This window comes from Abramis brama, assembly GCF_963993115.1.
Source record: "Abramis brama genome assembly, chromosome: 1".
Classification (NCBI taxonomy): Eukaryota; Metazoa; Chordata; class Actinopteri; order Cypriniformes; family Leuciscidae; genus Abramis; species Abramis brama.
Genome location: NC_139963.1, coordinates 37,685,800 through 37,705,669, shown reverse-complemented (window position 1 = coordinate 37,705,669; position 19,870 = coordinate 37,685,800). Strand labels below are relative to the sequence as shown.

The window sequence follows — 19,870 nt, the reverse complement described above, 5'->3', positions numbered from 1 at the left end:
TGCCACTCAGTTGTTGCAGTCTACTCCTGTGAAACGCAGTGAGCAGGTATGGCCAGTGTATAACTCTTTATTACTGGAAGGGTACACACAATAATATCATGACAATCCCAATCATGTCATACCAAAATAATTAAGCCTCCCCAATACTTTAGTAAACAGTTGTAGTTGTTACGTAAAATCTGCAATTCTGCTGAAATGTTGATGTCATTTTTGTTTAAAAATCCAAAGACACACCTCTCTTTTGTGCTCCTGAAGCAACATAATGATTGGGTGAAATTGTTTATTACTTGGTCATTTAATTACAACCTGCTGAATTAAAATGCAACTTTATCTTAAAGTGCTCTTTTGTGCCCTAGAGTGAATGTGAAAATGAAGAGCTGGATAAAGAGCAAATAATGGTTAATGAGCAGGTGATCACTGAATATGACTTGATATGATCCAAAAATTAATAGATGTTTCTGTAATATTTCAGAATTCACTAAATTCGATATTACTCGTTGTAGGACATACCGGATGTGGACAGTTGCGAAAAGGAGGCATTTGCCTATGTGTCTGGCTGGGTCGCACGGAAAGTGGCTCAAGAGCCATCAGTGAGAGAGTGTGGAGAATGTGAAAGTTTGTTCGTGCGGACAAATGACGCCGAGCACAACTACCACGCTCTGGCGGAGGATGATGCCTTCATTTCAAAGAAAAAATACACCACCACATCTAGGCTATTTCAGCCATCTTCCTTACTAAATGAATGTATTTGTAAATGTGAGGGCATCATTAAAAAGATCCCCCCCAAAGCATGGGCAAAAAAAAAACTAACGGCAAGGCTGAAGACCTCGCTCAGGGACAGTAGTGTGTTCGCCGACCTCCACCGCATTCACCCTGCCCACTCAAATGCCATTGAAAAGGTGGCCTTAAACAAATACGTGATGTGCAGGATGGGGGCCGAGCTCAGAGCTCGCAACCAAGCTTCACACAGTAAAATACGCACGGTCAAAATAAATACTCAGTTTGTACAACTATAACTGGTCTGCATCTTCATTTAAGTTTTTCCACACAAATTAGGTATTTAACTACAATTATCTAGAGTCAATTAAATTTTACGTTTCTGCTTATCGTTAAAGTTAGCTAAGTTAGCGTTAGCTATGTAGGAAAGCTGGCTAACTAGCTACGCCGTACCTTGATAACACAACATATTTTGTGTCTTTTACTTAGAATGTAAGGTAACATATTTGTGGTCGATATAAAATGCTTTAACTACCTTGGTAGTCCGGTGCCTTCGCGTTGTTATCACCCTCTTCCATGTGGATTCCATCTGATCTTGCACAGACCACAACTCGCTGTCGCCAAATCGTCTCCGCTGTCGCAAAACCTCAATTGTGCGCATGCGTCAGTGGAACCAGACGATAGGCTTAAATGTTTCCCGGCTTGACTGTTAAAAGCAGATGATTGGCTTTCCAGCGGGAGGAGCGGGACATGTGCATACAACCGCCATCTTTGCCGTTACGGGTTTTCCTTATATAGTTGTATTGAGGATTGAGGAAGTGGCATGTCTCTTATATAAATGGTCTCTGCTCCAACCTAGGTTGGGGGGCTCTGTGCGAGGGCTGGCCAACCTCCGGCCTCTGGTCGAGCTCAGAGAAATGCCAACACATCAACTGCCTCGAAATGAGAGCAGTCTTTCTAGCCCTGAAAATCTTCCTCCCGAGCCTGGCGGGACACCACGTCCTGGTCCGGACAAACAACATGGCTGTGGTGTCATATATAAATCGCCAGAGTAGTCTCAGGTCAAGGCCAAGCAGCTTCTGCTATGGGCACACGCCAACCTGCGCTTGCTAAGAGCGGCGCATGTACCAATCATACTGAACCAGGGAGCAGACATGCTATCTCGAGACAATGCCCCCCCCGGGGAATGGTCTCTCCACCCTCAGACGGTTCACTTAATTTGGAGTGTCTTCGGGAGGGCAGAGGTGGACCTCTTTGCCTCAGAAGACAACTCTCACTGCCCAACATTCTTTGCAAAGAACAGGGATGCGCTGGCCCACGAATTTATGCATTTCCTCTGGTCTCAATGCTCCCCAGGTCATCGAACGGATCAGGGAGAACAAATGTGTAGTCCTCCTAATAGCCCCTCTCTGGCGGACCCAGACATGGTTCCCCGAGTTGATGCAGCTGCTAGAGACAGCTCCTTGGCCCATACCGCTGAGGAAGGACCTCCTTACTCAGGCGAACTGGACGATCTGGCACCCCCACCCCGACTTGTGGGCCCTCCATGTATGGCCCCTCAACGGGTACCCGGGGACATCCCAGAAAGAGTCCTAAGCACTATCGCCGAGGCTAGAGCTCTGTCCACGAGACGCCTCTATGCCCTCAAGTGGTCAGTGTTCACCAGCTGGTGCTCAGCTCGGAACCTAGACCCCTACTCATGTGAAATACCACTGGTACGTTCATTTCTACAAGAGCTACTGGACACGGGTCATACCCCCTCCACACTCAAAGTATACGTGGCGGCCATAGCAGTCTTCCATACTCCTGTGGCCAGCCAATCCTTAGGAAGGAACGACCAGGTCGTACGCTTCCTCAAGGGGGCCAGGAGACTGAACCCGCCTCGTCCTCCCTCTATACCCTCATGGGACCTATCCACGGTCCTCAGGGCCCTTAGGGGACCCCCTTCCGAGCCGCTTCAGTCGGCTGACTTAAAGCCACTTTCGCTAAAGACCGCACTCCTACTAGCCCTAGCATCGGTCAAGCGAGTGTGCAATTCCCAAGCGCTCTCCATGAACGCTTCCTGTCTTGAGTTTGGGCCCAACAACTCCAATGTCATCCTCAAACCAAGACATGGCTATGTACCCAAGGTGCTCTCAACTCCGTTCAGAGCCCAGGTCATTTCACTGTCTGCCCTTCCTCTGTCGGAAGACGATTAAGTCTAGAATTAAGTCTAGAGAGAATTCAGTCTAATCTGCCCCGTCAGGGCTCTCAGAGTTTATATAGAGTGTTCCAGAGGTGGAAAGAGTACTGAAAATTTGTACTCAAGTACAAGTACCGTTACATTGCTGAAATAATACTCAATTACAAGTAAAAGTACTGGTGTCAAAAAAGTACTTAAGTAAAAGTACAAATTACTCTTCTCAAAAACTACTCAGAGTACTAGTTACTAGTTACTTTTTAACTGGCGATAGTTAATGTATTACCAATAAATATTCAACCAAATCATAGATTTATGTAAAAAATAGCTACTTTTAACACGTTTTTACCCTATTGTTGAAGGACATTAGTGGTCATGATACTGGAATTTCTAACTTCAATATGACACCTTGAAATATGTCAGTATTCAGTAGGCCTAGCCTATAATTTTTAATACCATCGGGAAAACTACCACAAACTAAATATTTTAATATCTACATTTTTGTCCATCCATTTTGTCAAGGCAATCATTATTTTCAAGCATCGAAAAGCACAACACTCATTGTAACAGTAATCTATTTTAATGGGAAAGTTTAATTCAAGTCTTCTCAAGAGACACGTCCACTTTATACGGTTAGATTTTAATTTAAATCTCTTTTGTTTACATATTTAAACATTGACCTATAACCATTACAATAATCTAACTTAAATATTTACTCACTCAGTGTATTTGTCTTTACAATAGGGTAACGTTAACTGTTGCAATAGCTCACACACAGCACAAGGAAGCTTGATTTCAAGCTGAATTTAATTTGCAAAAAAGACCAGATTTTTCATAACTTTTGACAACGTTTAATTCAAGAGCATGGAGAGATTGGAGCTGGACGTCATTTGAGTCTGCAGTGAGAACCACTTGGAGAGATTCGCGATTGCACATGATATGACACAGTCCGAGAGCGCACACTCAATATCCGAGTCCAGTTCATTCGTATATTTGAGAGCTCGCGTCCAGTTTTCTGCAATAACATGAATGTGCCCTAGCGTTATAATATTGCACTTGTGATATTTACCATTAAAATATGCCATAGAAACTTGCAGGTATTAATAAAATTATGCGTAATAGGCCTACCTGCAATCCCGCGCTGAGAGGAGGCGGGTGTGTCAAACTCGCTGTCGTTGAGATGAGAGAATGAGAACGCGCAGCTGGTATCGTATCGGTGTATTGGCCAAAATGAGTATTGACAGATATTTCAGTATTGATATGTATCAAAATATAGATATTTTGACAATACTACTATGTAGATTGTTGTTTCTCCAAACTTTCATTCCAGCCATTAATCACTCTGAGCTCCTCGTCTTCTTCACTTATGATCAGCTCTTCAAAACCTGCTGCGACTGCGGCGGCTTTAATTCAGTCCAAATATCAGGGGTTTTATTGGTCCGTTTACGATCGAATATTTTTATTGGCTACCGAAATGCCAGTCAAAGATTTGAATATCAATTCAAATTGTACTCAGTAACGAAATGTGATTTTACAAGTAGCGAAGTAGATTACTTAGTTTAATATGTACTTGAGTACAAGTAAAATTACAGCTTTAAAAATATACTCAAAAAAGTACAAGTACCCAAAAAAACGACTTAATTACAGTAACGTGAGTAGTTGTAATTCGTTACTTCCACCTCTGGAGTGTTCTGCCCCTTTCAGGCAGTGGGAACAGCTCTTTGCATGCTTCGCGGCCGCACCAAAGGGCTCCTGTTGACGAAGCAAAGATTGTCACGTTAGATAGTAGATACTATCTCTTTGGCCTACACCTCAATGGGGCTTCAATGCCCCATAGGCGTCAGGGCTCATTCCACAAGGGGTATGACCTCTTCATGGGCATGGTCCAGTGGTGTACCAATTGAAGACATTTGTGCGGCGGCTGGCTGGTCTTTGTTGTCCACATTTGTGAGGTTTTACAACTTGGAGGTGCCGGCTCTGCAGGCACGAGTCCTTTCTATCTAGGAGATCTTGGCCCCTGAAGGGCCCAAGCCTCTAGGTATCCTTTCGTGGGCTCCGACATCTGTCTGGTCCCCGTTGGTTTTGACTTTTAGTTCTACTATAAGCCTCGAGTTTCACAGACCCAGACGGTAGTTCAGATGGCGCGGCGTTTTGAAATGGGTTCCAATATCGTCTAGCGACGCAATACGAGTGAACCGTTCTCGAAAGGGAACGTACTCGGTTACTAATGTAACCTCGGTTCCCTGAGAGTAACAGGAACGAGTATTGGGTAGACGGCCGTGCTATTAAGCATCACGGTCAGGTACTGTCGCTTCAGTCGATTTAACCTGATTCCTATGGCGATATGGGCTGCTAATATAGTCAGTAGCCACGCTCATTTTGGCGGTTTACATCGCGTGCAAGGCGGGAAGCGCCCTGATAAGTTTGCACGTCCTCGCCGCTTCACCATATGTTCGTGTGGTTCCCGCAGCCCAGCCAATCAGCATGCTATACAGCTCTGCACTGTGTTTTAAAATAAAGGCTTCAATATTCTCGAGAAAAGGAGTTTTCCCATAGTGTCTAGCGACGTAATACTCGTTCCCGTTACTCTCAGAGAACCGAGGTTACGTTAGTAACAGAGTACGTTTTTATGACTGGATTCCGTGAAAAGCATAACCCCTAAATGTACTATGGAGCTTGCACATCCTTTTTTTATATATATTTTTGTCATTCTTTCACATGACCAGTGTTGGGACTAACGCGCTACAAAGTAACGCGTTACTGTAATTCCACTACTTTTAGCGGTAACGGGCATGTAACTAAATATTTTTTTTAATCAAGTAACGCAATTACAATTACTGAAATTTAAATGAGTTTGTTACTCTCTTTTGTGAAAAATTAACGCTTGCAGACAAGAAGACAGATAGACCTACTTTAGCTGCTTCTGATCTAACATCGCAGGACCTTATGGTGATGCAATGATACACCAATCGAACAATGAGCATTAAACCACAGCATGGCTGATAGTGCGGATAGAAGAGCTTTCTCTCCTGGAAGTATGGACATTACTGAAATTTAAATGAGTTAGGGAACACCGGACTGAACTCAGGGCAGCGGAGAGGAAATGGCGCAAATCAAAAGACGCATCTGACCTGAGTACGTATCAATTTCTCCTCTCTTCCTTTTCTGTTGATGTTCATGCTGCAAAATCTTCATACTTCCACAACAAGATCAACAGCTCCTCCAACACACGATTACTCTTCAAGACATTCAACTCTCTCCTCTGTCCACCTCCACCACCACCCGCCTCCTCCTTAACTGCTGACGATTTTGCGATCTTCTTCACCAACAAAACAACATCTATCAGCAGTCAGTTCTCAGCTCCTCACACACAGGAACCCAGACCGACCCCTTCCACAGCCAATAACCCTCTGTCCTCCTTTTCTCCACTAACCGAGGAAGAAGTATCTACACTTCTCCTCTCCAGTCACCCTACCACCTGCCCTCTAGACCCCATCCCCTCACACCTTCTACAAGCCATCTCTCCCACACTTCTACCAGCACTCACACACATCATCAACTCATCCCTCCATACTGGCATTTTCCCTACAGCATTCAAGCAAGCTCGGGTTACTCCACTGCTTAAAAAACCAACGCTAAACACATCATTTGTAGAACATTACAGACCTATCTCTCTCCTACCATTCATTGCGAAGACACTTGAAAGAGCTGTTTTCAACCAAGTAACATCCTTTCTGTCTCTCAACAACCAGCTGGATGTCAACCAATCCGGCTTCAAGAAAGGGCATTCAACTGAGACTGCATTACTGTCTGTCACAGAAGCCCTACGGATCGCAAAAGCTGCTTCCAAATCTTCAGTCCTCATCCTCCTGGATCTGTCTGCTGCCTTCGACACTGTGAATCATCAAATCCTTCTGTCCAGCCTCTCATCACTGGGCATCACAGGAACTTCACTCCACTGGTTTGAGTCCTATCTCACAGGTAGGTCCTTCAAGGTCGCATGGAGAGGCGAGGTATCCAGAGCACATCAACTGACCACAGGGGTTCCCCAGGGCTCAGTTCTTGGTCCCCTCCTCTTCTCCATCTACACCACATCACTGGGACACATCATACAAGCACACGGCTTCTCCTACCACTGCTATGCTGATGACACACAGCTCTTCCTCTCGTTTCAACCAGATGACCCCACAGTAGCTGCACGGATCTCAAGCTGCCTGGCGGACATCTCGACGTGGATGAAGGAACATCACCTGCAGCTCAACTTGGCAAAGACTGAGCTTCTCGTCCTCCCTGCCAATCCGTCTCTACAGCACAACTTCACTATCCAGCTAGATTCATCATCAATCACCCCATCAAGGTCGGTGAGAAATCTTGGAGTAACATTTGATGACCAGCTGACCTTCACAGATCACATTTCAAAGACAGCTCGATCATGCAGGTTTGCACTGCACAACATCAGGAAGATCAGGCCTTTCCTAACTGAGCATGCAACACAACTTCTCGTCCAGGCCCTGGTCATTTCTAGGCTTGACTACTGTAATGCTCTTCTGGCCGGACTTCCAGCATGTGCAACTAAACCCCTACAGATGATCCAAAATGCTGCAGCTCGTCTTGTCTTCAACGAGCCAAAGAGGGCCCACGTCACTCCTCTGTTCATCTCACTGCACTGGCTACCTCTCACTGCTCGCATCAAGTTCAAGACATTGACGCTTGCTTACAGATCTATCACAGGCTCAGCTCCCTCCTACTTTCACTCACTCCTACGAGTCTACATCCCTACCAGAAGCCTACGATCGGCCAACGAGCGATGTCTCGTGGTTCCATCCCAGAAAGCCACAAAATCACTTTCCAGAACATTCTCATTCACAGTTCCATGCTGGTGGAACGCTCTCCCCACCCTCATCCGGAATGCAGAATCCCTGACAACCTTCAAAAAACATCTGAAAACCCATCTCTTCCGTGAGCACTTAACCACATAAAAAAAAAAAAAAAAAAACCCTCCCCTTTCCCTCTAAACCTCACTTATCGGGCTTATGCTACTCTGAATAATGCCTGAACTTTGTATCTTGAGCACTTCTTGCGCTGCTTTTTGTTTTTTGCCTCTTCATGATGACTCGCTTAATCTAGTCCTACTTTGTAAGTCGCTTTGGATAAAAGCGTCTGCTAAATGACTAAATGTAAATGTAAATGTAGATAGACCTACTTTAGCTGCTTCTGATCTAACGTCACAGGACCTTATGGTGGCGCAATGATACACCAATCGAACAATGAGCATTAAACCACAGCATGGCTGATAGTGTGGATAGAATGAGCTTTCTCTCCTGGAAGTATGGACATTACTTTTCGCTCATCGAAGTTAAAGACAAAAATGTAGTGTTGAGTTGTCAATTATGTGCAGGTGTAAAGAACCTATCCACATCTAAGAGTAGCAATTCAAATCTTATTAAGCACCTGTTGAAGCAACACGCTTCGACAAAACTAGTAGCGAAAGACCCCAGCCTATACGATGCTGAAGGCACCACTCCATGTAAACAACCAAAGCTAGATTTTACACGGACTGCAGTGCAGCCGATAAGCCAGGCAGAGCTGAATAAATTGATTGCTAGGAATGTTGTCAATGACATGCATCCTCTGTCAACTGTCGAGTCAGTTGCCTTCAGGCAACTAATAAGCAAAATACCAGTGACAAATGGAGGCTCGGAGCAACTGTGCAGGAAGATGTTTTCCAGCTATTTAAACAGAGAATATGCTAAAATGCAGGTCGAGCTAAAAAAAAACATTTGAGGGTTTACATCATGTTTCTACCACAGCAGACATCTGGACTGCTTACAATAAAAGCTTTCTAGGTGTAACTGCACATTGGATTAATCCGAACAACATGCTACGTGGGAAATCAGCCCTGGCATGCCAGAGATTCAAGGGCCAACATACGTATGACATTATTGCAACCGAAATAGACAACATCCACTCATCCTATGCCCTATGTTTCAAAGTGACCGCAACTGTTACTGACAATGGCTCTAATTTTAAGGCTTTTCAAATGTACCAGCCACCTGAGTCAGACACTGAAGATCATTTGGAGGAGGATGAGGCGACTTTTACAAACATTGGGGATGTGCTAGATAATGCTGTCGATGTCAATGATGTGGTTTTACCCCCGCATCACAGATGCGCATCGCACACATTGAACCTCATCTCATGCACTGATGTCGATAAGTGGCTAATGTCAAAACTGGAAACGAAATCTATCTACAGAAATGCTACCACAAAATGCGCAGGGCTGTGGAACAAGGCAAGTCGGTCAACGGTGGCTTCGGAGATTGTCAACAACATTATGGCTAAGAAGCTGCTTGTACCTTGCACCACCAGGTGGAATTCGTTCTACGATGCTGTAGCTCAAATCTGTGAGATACCTGTGGCTGAATTAAATACAATATCCTCCCAACTTCAGCTGAAATCCATCAGTGAAAGGGAACATCAGGTCTTTAAAGAGTATTGTATTGTGATGAAGCCACTTACTGTGGCTCTTGACATTCTGCACGGAGAGAATTAAAAGCAAGACTCTGGAATTAAAAAAACACCTTGCAATCCTTGATGGCCTACCAGAGGCATTTGTTCAGGTAAGAGCTGCTATTTTATTTAGGGTACAATTCTCACTATAATCTCACTACATTTGCCTCAATAAACTCCCTAAACTCCCTAAAGTGTTACCCTGAATTTTTAGTATTTTACCCGTTTTGTATTATAATGTTGTTTTTTGGGCAAAAGTATGGCTTTAATGTAAGTGTTTAAAACAATCAAATAACTACAAATGTGCTGTAAAATAACAGTAATCTACTGGCAGCTGTGGTTGCCAGCAATGTTCTGTTAATTTACAGCCCTTTACAGTTAATTTACAGCTCTCCTTTTTTACAGTATGTTACCGTAAAAATACCATGGAAGGTAACTCATATCATTTGGGAAACCGATTGCTTCAAACAGTTCGAGTTCAAAAACTAGTATTTATACTGATAGTACTGTGAACTTACTTCATTTGAGTCCACTGTAAATTAAAATCTCTTAATATTAAACTGCAAACACCTAATGTGTAATAGTGAATTCGTTAAAAACATGGCTTTAACTAAAATCTTTGCAGTTCATATTTAGCGAACAATAGCACACATGTATGTGCTAAAGTACTTAGCAAGGAGATTGTCACTGCATCAGCAACAGTTACTGCTTTTAAATAAACTAAAGCAACAGGCAGCATAACATCAGTATTTCTCTGCTCATCTTTGACTGAAGCACAGGCTCTACTCTCCAGCACAATGGCGACCCACAAAACTAATGAATTAAACTAACAGATCTCTCCTGTATCATCTTGTGCAAAAACACATAAAACACTTCAGTTTAATATTTACTCTCCTTATTAGTTATTGACATCGCATTAACTTTCAGTGAAATTAACTTCTTTCGTTTAATAAATCTGTTACATTTTACAGTATATTACTGTTTTTCCGTAAATTAATTTACAGTTGATTACTGTTAAATTACTCTGTTTTTTTATTTTATTTTAAATATTTTATATATATATATATATATATACTGGCCCGACGCAAATCTAAAATGGGTTGGTCTGAAGTAGCTACATTACTCATAGGTGTGGTTTGGGCATAACGTGAAATAAATCAGAGCATCATCTCACATTCCCTTTAAATGTGTAAGCTAGATTTATGCCTATTTTTTCACATCTTCATGGACACCACAATGATTTTCCTCGTGTGGAATATTTTTCCTTGTAATTATGTATGGTTTGCAAAAATGTCAACTGCTGCATCTGTGTAGATGAGAGAAGCAAAGTGTATGCACGTTGTGCACACGCTACATTATGGCCAAGCATGCGCCCTTAAAATAGCATCTGATCCTGCCACTGAAAACGCGCCACTGACTTTAGACTAGGTTTTTCCTGGTCTGTGGTGGAATTGTTTTCCAGAACTGCAAAATAACACCAGGGAACGTATGCGCCAGAACACGCCTCCTCTTTTCGCTGAACCGCCCCTGGAGCGCAAGTTCATTCCCTAATTCACTGACGTGCATCTGTGGAGGGAACAGTCCGCTGTGCATCGGGTGCAAAATAGGAATGATACATGCGTCGGTGTACAAAGTCAATTGCGCTGGGTGCAAGATAGGGCCCCTGATGTTAACAAGCAGAATCACTGAAGGACAGAGGAACAACAAGAAGATAAAAAACGAAACACAAGAACTACAACTGACTTCAGCCACAGAAAACATTAAATCTCTCAAGATCTCAGCAAAGGAGGATTAAACAACTCCAAAAAAAATAGCATTCAGCTTCACTTATTACTAACCAGATTGACTTTATTTATTTATATGTCTATTATTCATACGTCTACAGAAATTCCTATTGAGAATAAACAGAGGTTTAGATGTTGTTTTGTTTCATTTGATGTTACCATGATGGTGATCAGTGACTGCTTTAGTTGGGCTCTTGACCCTTGACTTTAACATTAGTTTTTCTTTGGCTGCTGTAACTGTGTTTTTGAGACACATTTGTTGTGGCAGACACAAAGCCAACAAAAATGAGATCAGGTGTTGCTGATTATGATGTCATCACATAATGTTTGGATCACCGATCTCATCCCGTGTCTAATCCCTTATCAAAAATGTGTTGTTTTAATACAGCTTAATTTTTTATTACTACACGGTGAAACTACAGCAAAAGATCAAGCAGTGCTGCGCGATCAGTTATGAAGGATTTTTTAAACTCATCATTCTCTAAAAAAATTTGATCTATGGCTTCAGATAGACACACACAAACGTCAAGAATCAGCCAGTGAATCTCAACAATGGTGACAATCAACAAAAAAGATAACATCAAATCTGAACCTCACAAAACACGCTCCTAAGTCAACACAAAACCAACAGCAAAAATAAAAGCAAAAAGTAGAAATGAAAGAAAATAACCAGACAAATCAGCTGCATTATTTATTGATTCTGCTGATTTAGAAGTTCAAAATGTTCTGAACATAAACCTCTTAAAATCCTTCATATTTTCTGGATGTCAAATCACAGTGATACAATAATCAAAAATAACAAAACATCATCCATATAAATAAATTAGAAAATAAATGAGATCAGTGAATCGGACCACTAGATGATGATTGTGACCATTAACAAACAGCCATTGTCATCTAATCCTGTTTTCTTTCAGCTTTTTTACCACAGCAAATGTATTTTAAAGACACAGCTATATCGCAGCCAAAGAAAAACTTATGTTCAAAAGTCAAGGGTCCAGAGCCCAACTAAAGCAAACACTGATCACCATCATGGTAACATCAAATGGAAATAAAATGACATCTAAACCTCTGTCACCTTTTAATAATAACTTCTTTAGACGTCTGACAGAAATAGTCAAACTTGTTAGTGTGATGGCTAAGGCCACACTGAATGAACTAGTTTACTTTGAATATGAAATTGATATTTTGTTTTTTCTAGGGGATTAATGTTTTTGTCTGTTTATTTACAAATTATTTTTGTTTCTTTAAATGTTATTTATCCAAACACATGTTGTCTCTTTGGTGCTGTAAAACACAAAGAGCAACAAAACCAATAATCATTTATTTCTAGAGTGCACGCTAGTGAGTAAATGAAACCACAACCAAGCTATGGATTTAACATTTTATTTAAGTTTGTTTAAATGTGTACATCTTACCCGTGGTTCCACCGAGGTCCATGACTGCAGCATGGAACAAAGGCTTGGAATTAAAAGGGCGTGGCCTTTCCTGGTGTCCTTTATATATTCGGTTGGGAATTATGGGAAATGTAGTTTTTGGGACAATGTTTTAGGGGGTTGTGTGTTCATTTGAATGTGTTTAAAAGATGTTTTGTGTGTGTATGTTTAAGTGTATTTTCACTATGGCTTTATGATAAATGTGATTTTTATTTTGTTTATTTGAGTTTGTGTATAGATGTATTTCTTTCTTTCTCTCTTTAAGTTTGATGTAATTGAGAACTTGTGAGACCCCTGTAATCATAAGAATTGTTTGGTCCAGCTTGTTAAAAGGGCTTCATTTTCTATGGCTGAGTTAGTTCGGGTGAGGGATCCCTGAGAAAACATCTGAGACCCAGAACTCAGTTGTGTGCTGATGCACAATTTATGAGTCAGTGTTTTTTTTTTTTTTCTGCACAAAGTGTTGTCAATACGTAAGTGTTGCGGTCAATAAAATTACACTTTGTTGACTCCATGAATGTCTCCTGAAAATGTAATGGAAGAACCCTTACAGTTAGTAATAAGTGAAACTAGTAATGCTGTATCCTCCTCTGCTGAGATCTTCAGAGATTTAATGTCTTTTATCTTCAGTTGATTTAATCTTTTTTTCTGTTCTTCTTGTTCCTCTTTCCTTCAGTGATTCTGCTTGTTAACAACAGTTGTTCATCAGTGTCTGAACTAACTTAGAAAAGTAACTGAATTAACTATGAAATTGTTCGCTCAGTCAAGTGGACTATATTAGTGAACTAATAGGGAATAGTGAATGAGCGTGTGATTTTGAACACAGCCTCTGAGTGTCAACTTTGAGCGCTGTTAATTCACAGTATATTCCTGTAGGCTACTTTCTCGAAAACGACAAATATCATCCAGAATGCATTTTTTCTACGGTATATTACTGTTTTAATGGAAAACAGCATGTTACTGTAAAAATGTGGCTGTTTTTTTACAGCAATTTTTTACAGTAGTCTAGCAATCATAAAACAATGACCTAAATCATTTCAAAACCAAAGAATGACTTTCTTTCTCATTAGAAAAAATGTCTAGGCTGATGGGACCCCCTGATGCCAAATATGCTTATTGTATAATACACTTGTTTTTAAAACTTGTTTTAATACTCTTGTTATGTCTTTGTGTCAGGCAATCAGAACACGATTTGCACGTGTTCTTGAGGATAAAGATGCTCTACTGGCTGCTGTGACCCTACTCAAGTTTAAGTTACGTTGGCTACGTGACCAGGAGAGGAAGGACCTGGTAAAAGCAAGTCCAGTAGCAGAATGCAGAGAATGTGCCAGAGCAGGATCAGCACCCAGGGCAAACCCCAACAACACAGCGCCAGCCGTCTAGCAAAGAGGATGAATTATTTTGCTTTGATGGGAGTGAGGAGGATGCCTATGTCTCTGTTGAAAATGAAGTAGCTGATTACTTCAAATCAGGAGCCACAGGGATGGACGCTCTGAATCAGTTTCCCTTAATAAAGAGAGTATCACTTAAATATAATGCAGCCACTCCATCCAGTGCCCCGGTGGAAAGACTCTTTAGCCTTTGGAACCTGATTCTCTCTCCAAAGAGGAATAGGCTCTCAGACCAAAAGTTTCAGAAGCTTCTCCTCTTGAGGTACAATAACTGGTTTGAGAGCTAGCAATGTTGTGGCTACTGGTCAGAGGTGAGAGATGAGACTTGTTAGCCCATTTTAACGTTTGTTGAGTATCTCATCTCTTATCTCTATTTAGCTTTGCCATGAGGCATGTTTGTTAAACCATTTTGTTAAGCTTTTGTTAAATCACATATTCAATTATATGCAGCACCTCAAGGCACCTTTGTTTTCTCTTTTAATTAGTGTTAATACTGTAGGCCAATCACTTTTATTTCATTGGGCCTAATGTGGTGTAAAAAACAAAACAAACAAAAAAAACACTGTTAAATGACTGAGACAGTTGTTATTTCGTTTCAAGTCTTAAAAGGGACTTTTGTACTACTGCTTGATTTGAAGGCCTGTTGTCCTGTTGATTAGGCTACAATAAATAGGTCTAAAAATTGTTTAGTGTGTTTGACTGTACAGTACTATTCATATTTACATTTAAAAAGCAGACATAAAAGTAACTTAAAAGTTACTTTCCCTAGTAACATTACTTTTGATGTACAGTAATTGGTAAAGTAATTCAGTTACTTTTAAAAGAAGTAACTAGTAACTGTAACTAATTACTAATTTTCACTAACTTGGCCAACACTGCACATGCCAAAAACATGTCACATGTCATTCTTTCACAAGACAAAGCAATGGGAGGGGAAACACTAGCATGTAGTGTTTCTGTACAAAGTGACTTTGCCAGTTTAATGTGAACTTGTGAACTTGTGATTGTTTTGACAATGTTTCCGTCTGTACGTGAAAAACATAAAGGATTCTTTAGAACATTGTTGTCATGTAAACATACCCTAAGATTGCTGTTTATAATATATTTTTTTGTTAATAATGCCAGAACAATTTATAATGTCAGTTAATTTAATTAATTTTCCTTTAAATGAGCCATTGTATACTGTGAGTGGACATACCATTCAAAAGTTTGGGATCAGTAAGATTTATATACTTTATTTCGGCAAGAATGCATTCAGTTGATCAAAAGTGACAGAAACGACTTTTACATTGTTAGACTTTTTTAAAGTGTACTGCCGAATGTTTTTTTAATATATATGTAATTACACATTTGCAATAATAAAGTTTAAAATTTAGTACATTTAGAATATATTAACTTTAAATGTAATATGGAATAACACTCAAATTATAATCAAGTAGGCCATACTTTACATGTACTTTAGTGTGTTAGTCAGCACATCAAAATAAGTGCACTTCTTTAAAGCGACAAAAGACTCCAAAGTAAAACTTTTAATTTATCATTACAAAGTTCACTTTTTAAAAGTGAAAGAAAACTGAAACAGTCATGAAAGTGTAAGTGGCCTTTTATTTCATTAATATTACATCATCTGCAGTTACAGTTTTTTTTGTTTTTGTTTTTTTTTACTTTTAAGATTTGAAGCACACTACAAGTGCACATTATAGAAATACTGGGATTTAAAAAAGAAAAAATAATCATTTCTCAAGAATCCAGAATTTTCAAATGGCAGTCTACTCAGACAGGGATCTTGAACAAAGTCAACCATCAAGTTGAACAGGTTTTGATTGCCTTATGTATTTTTTTTTTTTTTTTTTACAAAAGTGCACTTCTCAAGTGAAACTGAATCTAGTCACAGACCCAGATCAATTCATTTTACTTTTTACTTGTCATGTTTGTGTGATTCACTACATGAATACCATAGCTACAGTACAAGGAGATAAATAAGCATTTGACAAAAATGAATTCTCCACCTAATGATTATTGGCAGAGCGGGGCACAACCTAACACTTTTTGACTTTCTCAGATTGTGTAAATCCACTTGGGGTTCAGATCATTTATTTTTCCCACATTAATGTCCCAGATGTCTAGTACAATTATGTGGTTTTGTTTCAGCGTATACTTTTTTCTTGATTTAACCCAAAAGAATGGAAGTGAAAGGTGGCACGTTGTAACATGATCATAAAACAGATTAAAATGTTATCTGATCTAATAAAAAAAATATACAAAACAAACTAAAATATTTTGTCAATAAATAATTATTAATCAATAATATCCACAAAGTCACAATCACACCACAAAACACAGCTATACAGCATAGTTCAAAACATAATAATAATTAATCGTTTCTGAACATTGACTCTCAGTTTTTATTCCCCTTTTTCTCAAGGTTTCTCAATAGAATTCATAAAAGTATAGAATAGAATAGCATAGTTCTAATAGTTCACCTGCGCAACTGGGATTTAAAGTGTCTTCTGCTGGTTAGATAAGCATTAAAGAACTATCTCAACTGATACAGTATAAGATTCAAATAATATCAGGTTTGTCTAATTTTAGATAAACAGAAAACAGAGATGAAAAATTAACCTCAGTAAGAAATTTACTTTTGCCATGGTTAAATAAATGTTCTGTGATATCTTCCAAAGATTTTTTTTTTTTTTTTTTTTAATTTTGGCACAACCTTTTCTCTATATAGTGTTGATATGGCAACTAGTATATACACTAAGTTTCGTCATGCTAGCACGTGTGGAAAGTTTTAAACCATACATGTCACCACTAGCCCTGCGTTAGTTTGTGCCCCGCTCACCCCTAGACACATGATTACTGAGTTTCCGTCAAGTGATAAGCAGGTCTGTAAATTATAAATAGTAGTAGTTTCTAAAAGTTACAGTTTCTTTTCCTCAAGGGCTACGTGTTAATGCTTCGCACGTATATCATTTACTTTGAACTGGCCCACTGATACTCAATGCAGCAGTGATTCCTGACATTTCTAAGATGATTTGGTGGTTTGATGTTACCTACAATTACTGATTTTATTTGTCACTCTGAAAAGAACTCTTTCTGCACAAGTGCACATGTATTGTGTTGAAAGAATGTGGAAAATCCATTTCCGGATTAGTTTTTTTAATGACACTTTTTTTACCCCTGGTTTCACAAACAAGGTTTCTGCATATTCATAGACTTATCTTAATTGAGCTAAGGCCTAATAATAATATACTCTAAGCCCTGTCTGTGAAACCAGGGGCTGTTGCATAAACTGCTGAGAATAGTCTTAAAAAGATAGTCATCAAATGTTTTTTTTTTTGGTTTTTTGGGTTTTTTTAGACTGTTCATAACTTTTTGAAATCAGTTACATAGATTGGTCTAATTTGATACCAAAAAGTAAGACTGCTTGCCCCTTGGCAAACTACTATTTGATTATATAGATCTTAAGACACAGTCTCCAGACACAATATTATTCATTTTGGTCCTTAACCAAAAATTCCATCACAGATTGTTTGAATAATCAAAATTATTTCTTGCTTTTTTAATAGTTTCACTGATATGTTCACACTAGTTTGTTACAATGCTGTCATTTATGTTTGATTAACATAATGTCACCTAGTACAACTGAACCAAACAACCAAAGCAATGTTCTCAGTTATAATCTTGTGCAAGAGGATGTTGTAAAAACAGCTATGCCAGATGTTTCAGCTAACATATCAACACGTCTCCTCCATGGGTTCTAAAAGCAACAGTTAAACTATTGTATAAGTCTGCTGTATAGTTTAAGTGGGTTGCAGCTGAAAGCAGGTTAGACCATCTAAACTGGTTTAGTCTGTTGATGGCATGATCTATTGATGGTTGTTGTACACTAAATGGTGCCTGCCTCAATGTAACACATCCAGACTTGTGTCAACAAGTGTGAAGTCAAATTAAACTGCTTACAAATACACATTCAATAGAGAACTTCATGTAATTACACACGGTTACGGATGCAAAGCAGGGTTCAGTTGTTTTATTAGCTACTGTAAATGTCTGGGATTGATCTGTTTAGAATATTCGTGTTGAAGTAGATCACCTCAAAAGGCATTACACTGCATGTTAATGTTTTAAATAGATTATTAATTTTTAAACAGAAGGGTCTACCAGCGAAACATTTACAGTTCTGTCGGCAATGTCCAAACCAGAATCGTATGTTATGTTGTTTATTTAAAACTTTACAACAAGGTTCCATTAGTTAAAGGTAGTGTAGGTAGGATTGTTATAAAAAACTTTTTTCCAAATTTGTTTAAACTTTTTATATATATCAATGCATAATTAAAATGTAAGTACTCTGATAAAAAGAGTATAAAAATCGAGTGACTCTAGACCGTTTAATCTGTATTAAACACAGCTCATTATTTCCATTCGGGACGAAACAAAGGATTGGCTTAGGCGACTGTCACTCTCTCGCAACCATGGCAACCACCCTTTTGCCACACAGGATCTGCCCATATGCGCGCGCACCCGTTTGATTTGAGGAATTCAAGAGGCACGGAACCTAGGAATAGCAAAACAATGGCAGAGAAAGAGCAATCAAAAATTCACATTACCGGCATATGCAGTTAGCGAAGGCAAACAAGGCAAAAAAGGAAGACAGTACTAGAAAAGGTAATGAACAAAAAGTCTTTGAATAAAACGCGTGTCAATATCCTCGGACCCTAGTTGCACGGCCTCTTGCACGACCTCCTCTGCTTCGCCCTCGACCCCGGACCTGTCCTCGAGCTGACGATGCGGTACTTGTCTCTGGAGTGTAGTCCTCATCAGAGTCAACAATGCTTTCATCATGGAAACTCTTACATGCAGAACACCATATATGTTATGAATCTTACACTAAATTCATCTTCATCACAGTGTAAATGATGGTAATGGAAAAACGTGTATCATGCAACCTGTTTTTAGCTTTGCCTTATAGATAACTAGCTCGTTAGCGAATCAAAAAATATATATTTTAAACTTTACCAGTATCGATATGCTAGCTTGATAGTGAGTACTAAAATACATCTTATTTGTTTATCTTCATAATGATAAAGTTAGATTTTTTTTATTACATGTGATTCTGACATGATGTCACTACATGCACTGCGCTCCATCCTCTCCGCTCGTCTCAGGTAAATAATGCGTCTTCAGCTCAGCGGTCGGCGTCGCGCGTTCATGTGTTTTGGGGGCGTGGCTTTGGAAGGAGCCCGGAAGGGAGGGGGTGGAGTGAATGGAAATAATGAGCTGTCTTTAAAACAGTCGTGAGAGGTCTACAGACACTCGATTTTTATACTTTCTTTTTCAGAGTACTTACATTTTAATTATGTTTTGATATATAAATAAAGTTTAAACAAATTTGGAAAATAAGTTTTTTATAAAAATCCTACCTACAATACCTTTAACATGAATTAACAAGGAAAAGTGCTTAATCTCAGTCCATGCTAATTTCAACATTTTCCCCTGCATTAATATAATCAAAAAGTCTGTTATTATTATGTTATGGTCCTGGTGTAATTTGAACTAACAATGAACATTTTATTTTTTTATTAATTAACATTAACAAAAATGAATAAATTCTGTTACAAACGTATTGCTCATTGTTAGTTAATGTTACACTTAACATGAGCACTTAACCTCAAAATAAAATAAATGATTTCCTTTTCCTTTAATCCTCCCTTATCGGGCTTATGCTACTCTGAACTTCGTATTTTGAGCACTTCTTGCGTTGTTTTTGCCTCTTCACGATGACTCACTTAATTTAGTCCTAAATTGTAAGTCGCTTTGGACAAAAGCGTCTGCTAAATGACTCAATGTAAA

The 19,870-nt window shown here is 39.4% G+C and overlaps 1 protein-coding gene across 1 annotated transcript; it reads left to right on the top strand.

Annotated features, from left to right (window-relative positions):
• Nucleotides 1-48: 48 nt before the first annotated feature.
• Nucleotides 49-8,062, top strand: LOC311081208 (uncharacterized protein; the record flags this gene model as incomplete). The annotated part of the gene is made up of 6 exons (XM_084111623.1): nt 49-57; nt 357-410; nt 504-744; nt 2,074-2,899; nt 5,985-6,877; nt 7,076-8,062. The coding sequence occupies 6 exons, from the start codon at nt 49-51 to the stop codon at nt 7,873-7,875; spliced, it is 2,823 nt and encodes a 940-aa protein (XP_083967749.1). The 3' UTR covers nt 7,876-8,062.
• Nucleotides 8,063-19,870: the final 11,808 nt, after the last annotated feature.